Source organism: Melospiza melodia, chromosome 2 (genome assembly GCF_035770615.1).
Source record: "Melospiza melodia melodia isolate bMelMel2 chromosome 2, bMelMel2.pri, whole genome shotgun sequence".
Classification (NCBI taxonomy): Eukaryota; Metazoa; Chordata; class Aves; order Passeriformes; family Passerellidae; genus Melospiza; species Melospiza melodia.
In genome coordinates this window covers 76,174,876-76,194,613 of record NC_086195.1, presented here as the reverse complement: position 1 = coordinate 76,194,613, position 19,738 = coordinate 76,174,876, and the positions used below count along the sequence as shown (strand labels likewise).

Here is a 19,738-nt window from a genome sequence, read left to right as displayed (position 1 = left end):
AATTTTGTAGAACCCCTTTCCTGTAATATGAGATCAAAAATGATGACAGTATTCCAGCCTTGATCATACTGGTTCTTCAGTTCTAAGGAGTAATGAGTATGGTACTTTAGACTGCATTTCTCCAAAGTACATTGGGGAAATATCTTGCAACCAACAGTCACAGTCTGAGAAGGATGAGGTTTCAAGTGGCTTTAGGATTTATGTGGCCAGTACTATGACACAAGCATCTATTTAAGAAAAAATGAACTGGAATGAACTTATTGAGTGTAAAATAAATGTAAGAACATCAGACTAAAACAAGACTGAACATACCCTTCTGGATTGCCAAATTCCTTTCCCTGTGCTTGGAGGCAATCAAGTCTTATACTTTTCTAAACAAACTCCTGAAGTAATGTTTACTTCTCTGTCTAGTCAAGCAGAAATAATAAAAAAGAAAATTCAGCTTTCTGTGTTGCAATTAAACATACTTATAGCCTTGTGCTACAAGAACCAGTTTTAATGACAGATCCTTAAATTTAATTAACTGTAATTGCAAATGGACAAACCAGGACAATAATTTCATACATATGAAATGCATTGATGCATGAGAAATTGGTTACATTGAGATTCTAGAGATCTGCATCAGACATGTGGTACAGGCCAGCAAACAATAAAAATATATTCTATTTCATTCTATAATAGGTTCTAATTCAGTTGATGAGCTACTGTATAAGGAATTTATGTATTTAATATCCCATTTAAGCAATGATTTTCTTCTAAATGCAGGCAAGGAAAGAGGAAGTGGTACTAGACAAAGACACTAATTCAAAGTATTCTTCACTGCAATGATTACCCTGTGCTTTGATAAACCATACTGAATGTATTGCTAGAATAGAAATAGAACCTCTTTCCCTTATTTGAAAGATGGAAGTGTTTAATGAACAGCAGTTTTTGGCTGTGGGCTGTGTCAGTTCACCACCACAGACTGATTATGCTGGTGGACCCAGTGACAAAGGACCCAGGTGAGGCTGAGGTACTCAGTACTTCCTTTGCCTGTTTTAAACATTAAGATCTGTCCCCACAAACATTATATTGGATCAGTTAATCACCCCAGACTGCTGAAGCTGATGGACCTCAGGAAAAAATAATGACCAAGATTCTGCTGAAAGTCTATTTCCTTGTTCAAGGATTAAATACTAGCAAAATAATTCTATACTGGGTTAGTTTTGCAGGGCACATAAAGATACATATTTTATATCAATGATGTTGTTATTGGCAATTTAACTAAGATTTTAGTCTCTATTGAACACGTCTTTGTTATTTGGAAGAAGTTTAAAAAATATGTTCCAATTTTTTTATGGGCTGATTTTTTATCTGTCTATAATCTGTTGAGAGGAGGATTAAGTTGGACATCAGGAAGAATTTCTTCATGGAAAGGGTTGTTAAGGAAAGGAGTGCACAGGGAGGTGGTGCAGTCACTTGGTGCTTGATGCTTAGTGCTTTGGTCAGGTTGACAAAGTAGTGATAGTCAAAGGTTGTACTTGATGATCTAGGAGGTCTATTCCAACCTAAATGATTCTGTCCTTCTGTGAAATAACTTCAGTATAAATTATTTAAATTGTCAGTAATTGATTGCTGCACCGAAGAAAGAAGCAGTTCAAGATAGATAGTGAACTACTGCATTTAAATAATCAGTTTACTCAAAACTGAGAAGCCAGTGTGGAGCTAAGAAAGTTGGAAAACTTGGTGCACTAAAAAAAAAGGTAGAGAGCAACCTTGCCATGATTTCTCCCTCTGCACCCTTGGATGCCAGGTCTCAGGACTTTGTGTTTTGTTGGTTAAATTGAAGCCCAGGTCAGTTTACCTTAAATGTAGGTAATGCCTCACACTGCTAAGGACCTTCTCTGGTACAAAAGAACAAATCAATAAAAAATGTATATGAAAACTTTGCCCTGCTTTTCAGACTTTCTACAGATGTGATGTCACAGGAACACACTGCACTGTGAAAATACAGCAAGCTTACAAACTTCAACATATACACAGGAAAACTAGGATAAATATGAAATAAAGTTTCTATAGCTTTTTTTCAGAGCTACATTTCTTAGTTCATGGGATTCACATTTATCACTAGGAAAAAGTTTGCTTTTGAAATGAATTTAAACATAAAAGTAAACGTTTCTTTGCTTGATTTAAATATTTTGTGCTTCCCTACTAGCAATTCTGAATAACTATTAACAATATCAAATAATGAAACTAATAATTATAGTTAATAGTTACTGTTGTCAGTTGTGATATATTCTCCATTCCATACCTATTATTATCATGCAGAAAAATGGTCCTTTTATATTTAAGACTTTCACAGTTCCAAGTATTGCCAGTGCTGCAGAAGACTGTATCTCTAGAACAGAGAGGGCAAGAAGCAGAAAGGAAATTTATACTAAAGCTAAATCTAAACAACCTAGAATAAATTATACCTTTTAATGTTACCTTTTGTGAAGAAATTTTGAATCACAAAGGACTAATTTTTTTACTGAAACTTAAATTCATATTTGTTGACATTTAATGAATAAAATATTGCTTATGGTTATTTTTTGTGGGAAATACTAAATGTAGTAAAGTGTATTTGAGCATATGTATGTAAAGAATAATTAAGCTATTATTCAATGAAGAAAAAAGATGAAGTTGTGGGGAATATAAAGTAGTTTAGCAAGGTAACTCTAGAAGAGAAAATTATTTGCAATTTAATTTATATTGAAGATTGGAATCTTAATAGGCTGAAAAAATAAGATTGAATTAGTGAATTAGATTTCCTTCTTTTAGCAAGAATATAGCATATTTTGTAACATTTCTTAGAAAACTTAAGTTTGCCATGTTCACTTTATAATAATGACTAAATAATTATTAATGATGTATTTAATAATTATGGTTGGAAATGGCTGAGGATTTCAGTAGTAGCAGACTGGACAACATTTCAGGGCTATCATGAATCAAGAATTAGAAGGATTTGTTGGCAAGCCCCTGCGTGAAGGAATAAATAGCATATCAAGATTATGAACTGCAATAATGAAAAGAATGGTGGAGATGGGATGTAAGAGATGCCATACAATTTATTTAATGTGCTTTTATCTTGTCCAGATTCAGTTAATGCCTGAGCACTCCATTATAGATGTGGGAAAATCATCAGCAGGGTGAAGAGTAGAAACCAGAGCCAAAATATAAGTTAGATGGTTGCTGAAGTAGAGAGAGTAAGAACAAGGGAAGTCAGCCTGACTGCTTTTGTGAAGCAGAAGGGAGTTTAGACATTTTCCATCTTTGTGTGCCCTGTTATCCTGAGCAATCCCTCATTTCCCATCCCATAACTGCTGACTCCTCTCACACTGTGGCTTATTTTCACTCTGAGCTGGGAGGACAAAATAAGGGAAAAAAGTGTAGTTTTAGATGATGATTGATGACAGCTTTTTCTTCTTGTTCAAATAAAATGTAGCTGGCTACTGATTCTCAGGTTTTGTAGTAACAGTGGTTACAAAATGCATCAAAGGCAGGGTTTCTGGTGTCCCTGCTGCATTCAAAATACACAGCAGATAAAGAACCAGAATATTTTTACTAATTATGATTCAAAATGCCCTTGCATAAAGAAGAACTAACAATTTAATTTCTCTGTGTGCACACAGCCGGGGCAACGAGAACAGGCTGGCCCTGCGGCGACAGACCATCCTGCGGGAGAAGGGCAGGAGGCAGGCCAGCCGGGGGCCGGCCTACATGTTCAATGACCGCTCCACCAGCCTTTCCCTGGAGGAGGAGCGCTTCCTGGACGCCGCCGAGTATGGCAACATCCCGGTGGTTCGCAAAATGCTGGAGGAATGTCCCTCGCTCAACGTCAACTGCGTGGACTACATGGGGCAGAACGCCCTGCAGCTGGCGGTGGCCAACGAGCACCTGGAGATCACGGAGCTGCTGCTGAAGAAGGAGAACCTGGCCCGGGTGGGGGACGCCTTGCTGCTGGCCATTAGCAAGGGCTACGTTCGCATAGTGGAGGCCATCCTGAGCCACCCCGCGTTCGCCGAGGGCAAGAGGCTGGCCCTGAGTCCCAGCCAGTCGGAGCTGCAGCACGACGACTTCTACGCGTACGACGAGGACGGCACGCGGTTCTCGCACGACGTGACGCCCATCATCCTGGCGGCTCACTGCCACGAGTACGAGATCGTGCACACCCTGCTGCGCAAGGGAGCGCGCATCGACAGGCCGCACGACTACTTCTGCAAGTGCAGCGAGTGCAACCAGAAACAGAAGCATGACTCTTTCAGCCATTCTAGGTCCAGGATCAATGCCTACAAAGGTCTGGCCAGCCCTGCCTACCTGTCTTTGTCCAGTGAGGACCCGGTCATGACTGCCTTAGAGCTCAGCAATGAGCTGGCCGTGCTTGCCAACATTGAAAAAGAGTTCAAGGTGAGTAGAGGGACGCTGATTCTGGCAGACACGGAACTGCAAACTTTATCCTTCATAAATCAGCAATATAATGTGGGAAACTATACAGTTTTTTACTGAGTGGAAGATTTAAATCTTAGTGAATGTCTTACTGCCGTGTGCCGATTGTAATTCATGCTGCTTATGTAGAATGTGCCAATGAACTAATTTTCTACTTCCTACCAGGCAGGAGAGTGAAGGAGGCCCTTCAAACCCATGGCTGAAGCTGGTCTAGGGCAGGGGAAAGAGGAGTCTAAAGTGGTACATTTTAGTCACTTAAGTCAGATAAGTTGCATGATTCTATCAAACCCTCATGCATTGTCTTTAGTTTCTTGTATTTGGACTTGAAGCTTTCATACTTACAGTGTATTGCATTCCTTCATGAGGAGAATTCTAAGTAGATGTCCTCCTTTTTTAATGTGCTATTCTAGTACTTCTGTTCACTTCTTCCTCTTTCTTACTTTTTTGTACTTAGTTATATGTAAACTATGTAGAGTTAAAAGGCTTTTTCAGTGTTAAATAGAAATTTTTTTCTTTCATAAATGGATGTTTTTGAAAAAAACTATTAGTAGTTGAGACTCTTGAAGCATGAGTTAAGGAGTAAGAATATAAGGTTTTATCTGTCAGTAAATGCGAAGTCAGGCCTTGTGCAAACATTGCCAATGTTATTTATGACCTGGGTTAGCTAAAATCATTTAGTGTGGGTTTGCCTCATGGGACCCTGTCAAAAGCAGATGCTCCTGTGACAGAGCTCTATATATAGACTTCACTAGCAGGAGATCAACATCCTTCCAAAACTGTTACAGAATAATTTCCAACATTGTGTTAGCAAGTGTTTGAAGTTATCATGATGAATATTTAGCAATAATCTTGGCAGTGGTACAGTTCACAAAATTGTGAACTGTCTCTACTCAGCCAACCTGAGCTGAGGTGCTGCAGTTCTGAATGAATTCTCCTGGACTTGTGCTCATAGGTGGCACCAGTCTATTATAAGAAGCTGAAATATTTATTGGAGAGGGAAAATGAGGAAGAAGAATGTATAAGGTGATCTTAAAAACAGCACCTGAACTGCTGAAATTGGAGGGAAGGAGAAAAAACCAAAATGCTGGGAGGACCATTTGAGACTATTGCAGAGAATTAATATCTGCCCCCTGAAGTCCCTGGCAGAAACCTTTAAGACCTCAGTGGGCTGAGATTTCATCCACTGATTTCCTGTGCAGTTCAGTGAAGAGTATTGAAACCACATACTTTTTTCTCTTCAGCAGCTGCTGATGGCAACAAAAGGACTTGATTAACTTAAAGCAGAGTAAATTTAGAACAGAGCTAAAACCCATTTTTCATAAACCATAAGTGCAGCCTGTTAAGTTCACAGCTATGTTGAGATAAATAGCATGTCTGATTTGTAGGAACTGCATAGATCCCTTTACCACAGTTGGAGTGACACAAGCTAAGATTATTATAAAGATAAATAAACTCATCATCTGGTGCAGCCAAAAAGAGGTGTCCTTCAATGTATGCTAGAGAACACAATCAGTGAGATGAGTGGGAGGACAGTACCTGTCCATGGCTCCACCAGGCAGAGAATGGAGCTCACAGGTGAGAACCCAAGTAGGCTGGGTCACAGAAAAAGCTGCTGCTGCCAGCTCTAAAGTGCCATGAGGAGGTCCTTCTTTGGTGACTTCTGTTTTTCCAGTTCCTCTTTTGTCTCAGTTGCTCTCTGTAAAATGAGAGCTTCACTTCTAGTGTAATGTTGTACAAAGAATTTTGGATACTGTCCCTCAGCAAAACAGGAGATAAGAGACAAAGCAGCTCCATGCTGCAGGGCATTAATCATCCAGGCTCTGCTGGGAGTATGAATACTCTTTGGATAGAGTGGAGTAGAATGGGAACACTGAGGAGCACAAGGCAACATGGAAATTTAACTCTCCAATAATTTAAGGTTTCACCAGGAGCTGGCAGCTGGCAACATGAGGTCTTTTGGGAATGTTTTTATAGATACTAAAACCATGTAGTGATTCTGGATAAATATTAAAGACTGTGAAGTACATTTATGACTGAATTTATGAGAGCTGACATTTACACTATTGATAAGTAGTGATATTTACAATATCTAGACAGGCCAGAGATTTGACTGCAAAATACCCTGCCTTAAGTTCAGTGGAGGCAGTACAAGTGTGTAAAAGTTACAAGAAATGGAGGCTGTCAGCTCTGATGAGTCTGGACTTGTTTGCTCTCCTGCAAGCTTATATCCCTGGTTGCAGCAATTGATCTAAAAAAAAATGTTACCCTTGCTTTATTTCAGGAGTTTTCTGCAATCATTTGAAGAGTGTGGTCACTGCGTAAAAGTGTGGGTTTGGCAAAAATGCTTAACGTGTGTTAGTGTAATCTAAACAAGTATATTTTTAGTGCATAGGTTATGGCACTGGACATGGCAAATCTTTAGCTCCACCTAGGGTTAGCCTGAGCCATGTAAAATATTTCAAATCTTACCTAAATTAAAACTGAGCTTTCTGGTTACACGCCACTTTAGGTCACCTGTTTTATAGTGCTGATAGGGTATTGTAGCAGGGAAACTTTCAAGTGGTTGCCTACAGCAGCCAGTGACACAGATAATTTCCAGGTCTTCTCAGAGGCAATCGGAAGGATCAGTGCCAAACTGTGATGCTGGTTGTTTTATGACTGTCCTATAAACTGCTTCTCTCTTCTAACATTAGAGAGAACACTGGCCATGAAACTGTGATTCACACAAAATAGGAAATGCCACAGTCAGGGGAAACCATTATTCTCTGGAATAAACCCCTTTCTTTCTACAAACCTATGCAGTAGTGTTATCCAGCAGTACATGCATTTTGCATTTTGTTGCAGGTATTAAAAGTGTTGCAGTATTTAATAGTGTTTTGGAGAAAAATATTTTATGAGGCATAAAATCAGAAAAAAGTAGATTACTTCTGAAGGCAGAATAACTGGACAGATGTGTAAATCACAGTGTAGAAATATTTCTGTACCAAATAAATAGGTAATTCAAGCTTCCTAAGTAATTCTGAGATCTTCAGGTGTTTCTGAAGACCATTTAATTTAGTTTTGTGTTATAGAACCATAGAATGGTTTAGGTTATATATGACTTTAAAGATGATTTAGTACCAACCCCACTGCCAGGGCAGGGAACCTTCCATTAGATCAGGTTACTCAGACCCCCATCCAACCTGGTCCTGAACATCTCCAGGGATACAAAGTACTCTAAGGACAACCTATTCCAGTGCCTTACCACTATTTTTTGCCTAATATGTAGTCTAAACCTATGCTCCTTCAGCTTAAGGACATTGGCGCTGGTCCTGTCCTGCCAGGCCTTTTTCTGAAGTCCCTCTCCAGCTCTCTTGGAGCCCCTTTAGGTACTGGAAGGTCCTGGAAGGTCACGCTGGAGCCTCCTCTTCTCCAGGCTTAGCAGCCGCAGCTCTCTCAGCCTGTCTGCATGGGAGAGGTGCTCCAGCCCTCTGATTGTCTTCGTTGCCCTCCTCTGGACCTGCTCCAACAAGTCAACCTCTTTTTTATGTTGGGGACTCCAGAGCTGATGCAGCCCTGCAGGTGGGGTCGGAGCAGAGCAGAGGGGCAGAATCCCCTCCCTGGCCCTGCTGCCCACGCTGCTCTGGATGCAGCCCAGGACACAGTTGACTCTTCAGGCTGCAGTCTGACATTGCTGCCTCATGTTGAAATTTCCATCCACAACACTCCCAGTCCTGCTTCCCATGGTTTTTCTTGATCTGTTCTCTGCCCAGCCCATGCTTGCACTTGGGATTGCCTCAGCACATGTGCAGGACACGGCTTAGTGTGCAGCTTTACAAAGTTTGATATTATAGCGAATATTTTTATTTTTGGAGATGGTGTTCGTGTTTTGTGTCATCTCAGTGGTTTGCCCACATAAGAGCTAATATATTTACTATACACATAAAGATGTAGATGATATATGACAAAGGTTGTCTTGCAGAGAGATGTGACCTGGAGTTTTGAGAGGGACAGTTGTGGCCCAGTGCTGTTCAAAATAGATAAGATTAGCATTTGTTAAAAAATCCACTGCAACTATAATGGCAACTGACTGATGAAATAGAAAATGTGTTTTTAAGTTAAACATAGATATATTACTGTTTGCTGTACAGTAATCCCCCTAATAAAATCATGCGAATTTGCTTTTCTGATGAGAGGCAAAATTCAGTTCAACCCTCTCAAAATCTAATTTTCTAGGGGTTTTTTTGTTTGTTTTTTTTTTTTTGTTTGTTTTGGTTTTTTTTGTTTGTTTTTTTTGTTTGTTTTTGGGTTTTTTTGGTTTTTTTTTTTTTTTTTGTTTTTTTGTTTTTTGGGGTTTTTTTTGTGTTTTTTGTTTTTTGTTTTTTTTTTTTTTTTTTTTTTCATTTATACAACCCCCATTACAGAAATGGGACCCCCATCTTCACTACAGCTGTTATCAGCTTTCCTAAAGAAAAGTAACATTACTTGTTAGAGAAGGAGAGAAGCACTGAAGGCATAAGGGCCACTTTTGAAAGGGAAGTAATGTATTTAGGTATCTGCTGTGACACTTAAATTCAACATGACATCCCACTTTGAAATCCTAAGTTCTAATATAGCAGTATCCATATTTCTGATCTTGTCCTCTGTAGTTCACTTAGCAGAGCCAGGACATGGTTTGGAGCACTGCTGCATCCCATCCATGTGGTTCATTGTCGTCCTGCATGCTGAGAGCATTCTAATCCCAGGCACAGTCTGGGAGACAGCAGGAGCCTGTGACTGGTCACAGGGAACCATGTGAAAAAAGTCTCTTTCTTTGGGAGATACAGCTGTGGTGATGCTCTCCTGGCTGTGCTCTCCTGTGCATGGTCAGAGGTAAAGCAGGCCATGGTCAGCTGAGGTTTTCAGAGTGACAAGAGCCTGCTTGCTCCCTTACTTGGCACCCCAGGACAGTCTGGCATGTTTAGGGCAGGTGACTCCTCTCAGCAGTGCTACTCACACTCCTCTGCCACCAGCATTGTTCCCTAGCTCCTCATCCCCCACTGTGCTGCGTCACCTCCCTTCTGCAGGTGGGAGCAGCTGGTACTGCTCCCTCATCCTTGGGAAGAAATTTGTGAAATTTGGCACAATTTATTTTTTTCCTAAACTGCTGAGGAGCCCTGAGCCAGCGTTGTCACATGCATAGAATAAAGCACACATGCTTTGCTGAAGAATTCAGTGCTGATTCTTTTTAGAGGCTCCAACTGTAACTTAGTTTCTAACTACCATCTGAAGTTTCTCAGGAATGGGGGTTTTTTTAAATCACTACTTTTACAACATGTAGTAAAGGAGAACTCATTATCCCTGCCTTTGTCCATTTTTGAAAATAAATTAAGCCAAATAAATTGCCCACTCCCTTGGCTCACATAAATGGTAGGAGACATGTGGGACCCGGGGAGGGGGACCTTTATTTGTGTGTATACAGAGACACATTGAAAAGTGTATCAATCATTTTTGCTGTCATTTCATTTTTTGTTCTACCTTCAGCTGGCTTTGCCTGTGACACAGCAGAGGAGGAGGCAGTGATGGGCAATGCTCAATTTCCCAGTTGAGCAGTTGTTTGCCATAACCTGACCGCCGAGAACTTTTCATCTTGGCTTCCACCACTGGTCACAGCTGTGGCAGTATTTCATGGGAGGGGGAAGTGTTTTATTGCATTTGCAGAGGAGAAAATAAACTGGTGGATTTTATGGATGAATTTACAGGATTCTAATACATACTGTAGTACTGTGTACAAACCTAAATTCAGAAGGGATAATTCCCCTGTAGAGTAATGGTCTCCTCACGTACAGTTTTGAAACTCCATGTCTGGTATAAGTCACTTAAGCTGGAAAATACTTATGGAGAGTGTGTATGAGTGTGGAGGTATGTACCAATCTTCTACCAGAAAAAATACAGATACTAATGTATTACAATGCTTTATAAGTTCTTATGAAGGCCAAATTATACTGTTCGTATGTTTACTGAAAGTTACTTGGTTTTTTATATTGGTACTCAAGGGTCAAATATCAGTTTGGAAGAGTTAGTACCTAATCACAGGTGGGTAGTTGCCTCTATGTTTCTACTTTGTCTGTGAATTTGAAATGGCTAATTTTCCTTTCATTTGGAAGAGAAAATTAATGTGTTAAAATACAGAATAGTGAATCTTAGATTCTGCAGAAAAATGAAAGCCAAACAGAAGGTGAAATATTACTCTCAAAAAAGTCTTTCTGTAGTGTCAGAAGTCAGGATTTTGGTTAAAATCTCCTGTTATTCAATGAATGGAGAGAAAACAAATAATGCAATAATAAATTATTCAGAATGACAGGAAGTTATTACTTTTAGTATTTAGCTTCTGTTGTCTTTGTAGATAAATGGCATATAAGTGCCTTTTGCTCTTCTAAGAGATCTGAGTTACCTCGTTTATGTCATATTATTAAAAAAATAAATCACTAGCAGTTTTATGTAGATGTCTGTAAATATTTGTCTGTGAATGTTTGCATCCATCTAAGCAAAGTGCAGTGTGAAACTTGGATGCAATCCTTTAATATATCCAAGTAATAAACTGCTATTGTAGTGTTGTGGATAATAAAGCACGAAGATGCATGAAGTACACTCTTAGCAAAGAAATTAGGGTATCCTGTATGCTCATTCTTTTCTAGGATGAAGTATTGGATGCATTAGATGGCAGTTAGTATGAAGGAAGTATTTAAAGAGAAGGGGCTAACCCAAGACTAAGGGTGGAAGAAGGGGAAATACCCCGAAGAAGAGACTGGAAGATGGGGAAATGTGTCTGTGTAATAAAGCACTTGTAGAAAATTACTTTGAACATGCCACAGAGACTACATGAGCAGTCCTGCATGCTGTGAGGTGGTGGGAGGTGTCTTCCATTCTTTCATTTAGGAAAAAAATTCTACAGTAATTTCATCTTTTTGAGACATAAAATGAGCAGAAATCAAAAAATAGCAGAAGTTTTTGACACGTGTGTGACTAAATCTCTTGAGAGATTTTTTTTTAGCTTTAGACACACATCTATACCTAATTCCCAGCTATGTCCAACTTTTATGATCCAAACACAGCTGCATGTAAGGAGTGGTTAATGAACTGCAGATTGCAATGATCAAAATACCGTTTTCTGTTTTGAATTCTGTCTTTTGGAAAACAGTGCCCAAGGACAACACTGTTAGCTAAAGCAAAAAGCAACTGAAGCTGCAGTTGCAGAGCAACATTTCGGCCCTTGTGCTGAAGTCTCCTGAGAGGTCCTTGAGCTAGAGCAGGGCTGCAGTCAGAGATGTGGTGTCACCACACAAGCTCTACCACTGGTAGCAGTGTTGTGGAGAACAGCAATCAAACCTTGTGTTTGCAAGCTTGAATAGATGCTGGAAAAGCAGAAAGACAAAGTTTACAAGAATAATTCTAGGCATTAGAAATTTCAGTATATTTATGCATTTCGGAAGAAGGTTGGGAATTTCTTTTTATGTATTCTGCGTAGGATGCTCATCTTGGCCAATTGAAATCTCGACAGTGCAATTTTCTACATCTTTTCTAAACTTCTGGAACAGTGGTTAGAAAAATTTCCCCTCTGCTATACATCTCAACTTGAACTGGTCATTAAAATGTGTCATACGATGTTGCTGGAAGTGTTTTGGTTTTCTTTTCCTACTTTAATTTACTCTAAAGCATGTCTAGACGAGTGACTCAGGTGTGAAAATTGATAATGTAGATGTACAAGACAACCAAGGTGAAATGAACTCCATTCCTTGAACATTTAGGGGAAAAAAAGCATAACAAGATGCAAAGAAGCTATTCACATTCACAGAGGTGTAGGTGGAATGCAGAATGGCTTCTCTCATGTTGGATCTAAACACCAAGATTTTTTTCTTTCTGCTTCTCTTTTCTAGAATGATTACAAGAAACTGTCTATGCAATGCAAAGATTTTGTAGTTGGACTGCTTGATTTGTGCAGAAATACAGAAGAAGTGGAAGCCATTCTGAATGGTGATGTGGAGATGAGCCATAATAATGGAGAGCATGGTCGTCCCAGCCTCAGCCGCTTAAAACTTGCCATCAAGTATGAAGTTAAAAAAGTAAGCAATTCTGTTGATCAAAGAGGCGTGTCATGATGGTGGTATAAAATTATGCTTTTGTTAAATTTTATGTTTTGGTAGCCTTTGACACTGAAATGAATGTTTGGGCCCTTTGGGCACAGTGGTTTTAATAATCTAAAGAATCCTTGCTTGCAATGTAAACAAGAAGCAGATATTTAAGGTGAATACTGCTCACAATGAGCATGAGAGCAGATTACTCTAAAACAATGTGTAGCTGTATGCAAAAATTTTTGATATGGATTTTTATTTTAAATCTCTTTTCTAAAGAAAAAATATGGAAAAGTTTTGCACTACTTCTGAAGCCTGGAAAAATGTAAGATCTAATAAAAGCTAAAAACAGTACATCAGACCTAGTGCACTATATAATGAGTATTAATATAGATTTTTGACAAGCTGTTGTGCTTTGCTCAGGAATTTGAGAAAACCTGGAAAAATTACATGTCTCACAGAAGCTGTTTGTGTCTGTACAGAAGGATCAGAGGAACAACCTAGGGATATTAGAACTGTGGTTCTGAGTTCAGGAGAAAGCAGGCTTTGGGCAGTGCCAACTACAGGAATTACTGTCCCTTCTTCGGCTTGCTTTCGTTTCTACTGACAGTTTAATACTCTGCTCTCTATCTGAATGGTGCTCAGTGAAACCAGCTGAGTTTGTAGCTGCATAAACATTGGAATTTCCCAGGAAACTTGTCTTGGATAATATAGGTTGTAAAATTCTAGGTGACTTGTGTCAACCAGGGAGAAATGATTTGTGTGGTGAAGTTTGTACGACCAAAGATCAAGGAGACACAGATAAAAGGTGTACTTCAAAAGCATGTTACCCTAAATTTTTACAGAAATTGAGTTCCCATGCCTGGGGGACACACACAAATTTATATGTGAGAGGTGTATTTATGTGTTCATGAAGGGAAGGAAAGACAAAACCCCTTTTGGCTGAACCAGTATATGAGCACAACCTGCAAAACACTTCCAAGCTACAGTCACTAAAGAGATCTGAAGCAGCTGTTGAAGAGAACAGCTTACATCGAGCTTGGGTCCTTCATACTGTGAGTCTTAGTGCTTCTGCACATGTGAACTTCCTTTCAACACTTTCTCTTATCTCAATAAAGACATTTCTTGTACCTTCAGCCAGTCATCTTTAAAGTATAGAGAAAGGACCTAGAAAAAAATACTACATTCAAATAAATTTTTATTTTATTTATAGATTTGGATTTTAAAATGTACAGTGCACAAGAATCTACAGTTTTTTAACATCTACCTCTGTAAGATGCTTCTTATACTGTCCAGAGGACACAAAGAGCCTTATAGGACAGACTTCTCAGTTTTGCAGTTTGTCCAAATGGTTCCAAGAACCAAGTTATAAGTAATCCTCATCTGATTTCCTGCAAATGTGATAGCCATTTTCTCATGCCAGCTGAAAAAAAATGGTATTTTCTGTGTAATTATGTGAAAACAGGATGTATTATTTCTTTCCTAAGTGAAGATTACGTAGCGATTTTTGCAGAACAGAAGACTCAACGTGTTGGAATTTCTGAAGCAGTATAATTAAAATTATAAATGTCAGAAACTTATAGAGTTTGCCCAGATAAATCAGCCTTAGATGAAATTAATAGTTTGTGATGGAACATAGTGTTAATAAATAAGTTTTTAAGTTCAAGTATTTCTTGCTGACGGCAACATGCATGTTTGCTGGGAGATTTAGCTTATCAAAATAGATTTTCTTATGCCCCTGTTAATGCTCCTTTGAGTTTAAGCTGCATTTTCACAATTCCAGCATTCTTAATCTGCTTCCTGTAGCTGTATTTTAAGAGAAGTTATTCTGAAAGCAGTATCATTTTTGTGCTCTTTTTTTATTTTTATTAGTTTGTAGCACATCCAAACTGCCAGCAGCAGCTCCTCTCTATCTGGTACGAGAATCTGTCGGGTTTGCGGCAGCAGACGATGGCAGTGAAGTTTCTGGTTGTCCTCGCCGTTGCGGTCGGACTGCCCTTCCTCTCCATGGCCTATTGGATTGCTCCTTGCAGTAAGGTCAGCCTGGGAAGCCCTGTCAGGGCCTCCTAAGAACTCCCCAGCCTGTAAATTCCTGTATGACAAAGACACAGTTACACAGCACTTCAGAAACATGTTGTTTTATAGCCAGATTAGAGTGGAATGGCTGCAAGGTTGCACATTCAGGCAATTGTAATTAAGGCAAGTAAATGTGTTGTGGTAATTGCAGTATGAAGGAAACTAAGTTAAAATGGTCAACCAAGTGTTACATTGAGGAAATCCTGCTTTATAAACCAGTCAAACAGTTTTTCATTTAATTCTTGCCTTAGTAGGCGTTTCAGAGGATACTCATTTTCCATTGATTCAGATGTAAGCTAAGCTCAGGCTGTGGGTTGATTCCAGTTGCTTCAAAGGAAATTTTCTTTTTCATTGTCAAAAATAGCTCTATAAAAGTCAAGACAGTGCTAGTATTCATCATATTTTGTGAGGTCTTCAAAGCAGTTGTACAACCTGCCCTGCATTCACTTGGAATGCTCTGTCTGGGATTAGGTGCTACCAATATATCTGGTTTGGTTTATATATAGTATGGAAAACCTTTCTGATAAAGATGGGTTGCAGTTTTTGACCTCACTGAGCTTTTTGTTGAATCCCTGTTTCAGTTGGCCAGTATCCCTTTTGAGTGGACACTCATGGAAAATTTCCCTTGAAAGTATGTTAGAGGGACAAATCCTATAAGGATTATTCAACATGTTGCAGTACAAGATCCACAATTCTAGCAGGTTGGACTCTGTAGCCTTTTATGTTGTGCCAATTTTTTTCATGTCTTTCAATCTAGACAATAAAAATGAGTTGCATTATTTTCACTTTTTAGTATTATGCCTACGGGGTTTATGAAGAATTTTCTCTTAAAACGCCTTGAGATACAACACATTTCAGTAATTGAATTTTTGCTGTAGCAGTGACTTACCTTGCTATTTTCCTTAAAGGATTTATTTGTCATATACAAATGCGGTCAGTCTAAAATTAAAAAGTACTTTTCTGGAGCTGCCAACCTAAGTGGACAAGCTAAGACTTTTAATACTAATACAGGCACTCTCAAAAATAAAGAATTGCTGAAAGTTCAACCTCATGTGAGTTTGTGTGGAGCTTTCAGGTTTTAAAGTGTTGCGCTAAGCTATTTTTTAAGTTGTTCATAGTGATTACAAAGCTGAGAACTTTTCCTTTGTACAAATCAGGAGGAAGTTAAGACTCTACAGATCTACAAATACAACTTTTTGAGATGTCACGACTTTTTAAAAAAAAAAAAAATAAGTTGGGAAAACTGCACAATATCTGTGCTAAATTGAGTATCTCATCAGTCAGGAAAGGGAATTCTTTTCTTCATAATTCACTCATAATGATAATGCTTTTAGTAAGTGTGTCAAAATCTTATTTTCTGTCTTGCCTTACAATGAAGCTAGCTAGTATTAAAAAATTCAACAGCTGTAATAGATTTTTCTCTTGATTATCTGTAATAGACAATAATGACAAAAAATAATTACAGTATTATTTCAAGTCACTGAGTTAAAATATATATTTTTTATTTTTCATTTCAGTTTCACTTTTAATCTATTGCTGATATCCTAACAGTGAAACTGATGGATTATTCCTCTGAAAATAGCAAATCAGTAGAAACTTGTAAAGATGACTGTGAACAGGGCATCACAGTATACAAACGTTTCCAGATATTTGTTGCTTTGTATTATTGAAATATATGATTATCTGTGTTACTGCTCTTTTTATATACATTTTATTTGGAATCAATCAGTGCAATAGCCTTGTGTTTGTTGATCTCTTTTGCAGCTGGGGAGGATAATGCGTGGCCCATTCATGAAGTTTGTAGCCCATGCAGCTTCTTTCACCATTTTTCTTGGTCTGCTTGTCATGAATGCAGCTGACAGGTTTGATGGCACCAAACTCCGACCCAATGAAACAACAGACAACGTAAAACAGCTTTTTAGGATGAAAACATCATGTTTCTCATGGATGGAGATGCTTATTATTTCTTGGGTAGTAGGTAAAAATTTTTGCTTAAGTTGCTATGATTACAAGTGAAGCTGAACCCAACTGAACCCTTTCCTTTTAACATTTTGTGTAAAAATTGCAACAAAGGGAGTTTATTCAGCTGTCTGCATGCCCATGTGGGCCTTTTGTTTTTTATTAGATGTCAGCAGGATTCAGGTGTCTAGTTGATCACAAACTAATACTTAGACTAAGTATTTAGGTGAAATCTATATTATCTGAAGATTAATTAATTCAGTTTTATGAATATCAAAGCAAAGTGTCTATCAGTTTTTGGGGTGGTTGAGTCTCAGTGTGAATTTCCAGGAGGAAAGATTTTTACGTGATGAGACAAGATTAATTTGTGTCCAATTGTCTCTTAATCTCTTATTTTGCAAGCATGCCTGCAGAACTAATAGTGTTTAGCTGAATATATTAGTGACAAAAGAGAAGAATATAGATCCCAGAAGATTCAGTGGTTTATTTTTTCCATCCCGACACAGGAATTAAATGAGTTCTATGAACAATACTCTGAGCAGACCCATTCAACTTGGTGACGTAGAACTCTTCAGCATCAGAACTTGAGCATAGACCTTCCAAAATATATTAGCTGTCAGATTCTTACTTACAAGTCTACTACCTTTTAGTCAGTAGGGTTTAGATGTCCAAGTATTTTAAGGATCTGGTTGTTAGTTATGCCTATAAAAAGGGAAAGCTAAATTCAAGCTATCCATTCAAGACCTTATGCATTTAAAGTATATTGCTTTTATGATCTCACTGTGATTGAAATTTGTATACCAACTGATTATAGCTTTAAAAGACCTTGGCAGTATTTAGTTATTTATTTGTAAAGCTATTTATAAATTATTATAATTTTTTATTTTAGGAATAATATAGCACTTAGACTTTCAAAGTCTATAAACGTCAATATTTTCATCTGGTAATAAAGAAGTAAATCATAAATTCTCAATTTGAAGTTCTACTTTGCTAATTTAATCTATTTTTGTATCAGTGTCATGCATAAGACAGTTTATGAAAAATTGATTCATGCATACAGGATGTAACATTGACTGTAATTGACATTATTATTGTCCTTATCTGAAAAGTGCTTTCAATTTAATAAGTGTGAAAATTAGTGACATTATTCCATTTAGTTATTAGCTCTTTAGAATTTTACTTCATAATTACATATTTTTTACCTTGAAAAGAAAAAAGGGTTTTCACAATGAAAAAAGCTGTCATAAGCTGATAATGTACTTCCACTTTATTACTAAGGGACAGTAGTTAGGAATCAGACAGATACCTTTGTCCTATTGAAGAAGAATTAGGTCTGAGTCTTACTTTCATGATCATTTGTCACATGTGTAAAAGAGATTGTAGCCAGGAAAATGGCAAATAAGAAAATTTGAGTTATGCTTTAGCTCTGCCACCATTGTATGTTCATGCCTGAGCATTTCTGCTCTTCTCATTTCATTCTGTGTCTGTAACAGATGGTAATACTCACATCCCATTCCTCTCTTGGAAAGCTTTTTTAGTTTTACAGGAAGAAGCAGTCTGAAAAATTGTTATTATTACTTAGATGAGAAAGAAGTCTCAGAATGTATATAAATTTGGAGGTCCAAGGATTAATTTTGTGTTTGAACTCCCACTGATCAAAATAGTTTTGAATTTGACTGCCACCAAGAGCATGTCCTATATATAATAAAAATATTAAACAAGCATGAGGAATAAAGAACACACTGTTTTCTCTGTTCTCTCTTACACAGGCATGATATGGTCTGAATGTAAAGAAATTTGGTCCCAAGGTCCAAAGGAATACCTGTTTGAGTTATGGAATATGCTTGATTTTGGTATGTTAGCAATTTTTGCAGCATCATTTATAGCAAGGTTTATGGCGTTTTGGCATGCATCCAGAGCCCAGAACATCGTTGATGCAAATATGAAAGATCTGACAAGTCCAACACTGGAGCCCAACATAAAATACTACACCTTGGGTGAGTTGATGGCACAATTATTGGGCCAAAACAAACTGATTTTCTTTTAATTAGTCTCCAATGCCATAGTTTCACAATGTAGTACTGAAGAAATTCCCACTGCTTCTCTTCTTTATCTTTATGGCAAGTTGAACGTGAGGCAGCAGTGCCCTGGCAGCCAGGAGGGCCAACCCTGTCCTGGGGGCATCGGGCACAGCACGGCCAGCTGGGCAAGGGAGGGGATTGTCCTGCTCTGCTCTGGGCTGGGGCAGCCTCACCTCCAGGGCTGGGGGCAGTTCTGGGTGCCACCACATAAAAAAAACCATTAAACTATGGGAGAGTGTCCAAAGGAGGGCAGTGATGATGGTGAAGGGCCTTAAGGGGAAGTCATATGAAAAGCAGCTGAGGTCACTTGGTCTGTTCAGCATGGAGGGGAGGAAACTGAAGGGAGACCTCATTTCTGTTACAGCTTCCTTGTGAGGGCAGGAGGAGGGGCAGGCACTGAGCTCTGCTCTGTGGTGACCAGCGACAGGACCCGAGGGAATGGCCTGAAGTTATGTCAGGGGAGGTTTGGGCTGGATATCAGGAAAAGGTTCTTCATCCAGAGGGTTTTTGGGCACTGGAACAGGCTCCCCAGTGAAGTGGTCACGGCCTGTCTGAGACCAAGAAGCATTTGGACAGCATTCTCAGGCACATGGTGTGACTGCTGGGGATGGTGCTGTGCACGTCCAGGAGTTGGACTTAATGATCCTGATGGGTCCCTTCTGACTCAGCATATTCTATGTTTCTGTGATTCCACTATTGATCATAGCTCCCCTGTCTGCCTTGGTACATCTTTTTGTAGACTGTTCTAGACAGCACTGAAATGAACTAATATCAAAATAAATTCACTGTCACCCACCCCTTTTCTAGATAACTTTAATCTGTTCAATTATACAATACTGTCCTGCCAACCAGTCTGTGGTGGTACAGCTTTGAATGGAATGTATTGTAATGCAGGGACAGAACTGAGCAATGAGGTGCAGGAAGTTCATAAACCTATTTTGCCAGAAAAACCAATATATCTTTTATATATTATTTGCTCAGAGACTCTATTCTATTTCTTTAATATTTTTCAATCCTTGCTCTTTACCAGTAAGAGATAAAAATGTTAAGAAACTTTCTTGGGATATT

At 38.6% G+C, this 19,738-nt stretch overlaps 1 protein-coding gene across 1 annotated transcript in view; it reads left to right on the top strand.

Moving 5' to 3' along the window:
- Positions 1-19,738, top strand: part of TRPC6 (transient receptor potential cation channel subfamily C member 6) — a 78,077-nt gene that overhangs the window by 43,401 nt on the left and 14,938 nt on the right. The window contains exons 2-6 of the mRNA XM_063148902.1: positions 3,651-4,425; positions 12,360-12,545; positions 14,427-14,591; positions 16,395-16,608; positions 18,359-18,586. Coding sequence (XP_063004972.1) covers positions 3,651-4,425; positions 12,360-12,545; positions 14,427-14,591; positions 16,395-16,608; positions 18,359-18,586 — 1,568 coding nt within the window. The remainder of the gene's footprint in view (positions 1-3,650; positions 4,426-12,359; positions 12,546-14,426; positions 14,592-16,394; positions 16,609-18,358; positions 18,587-19,738) is intronic.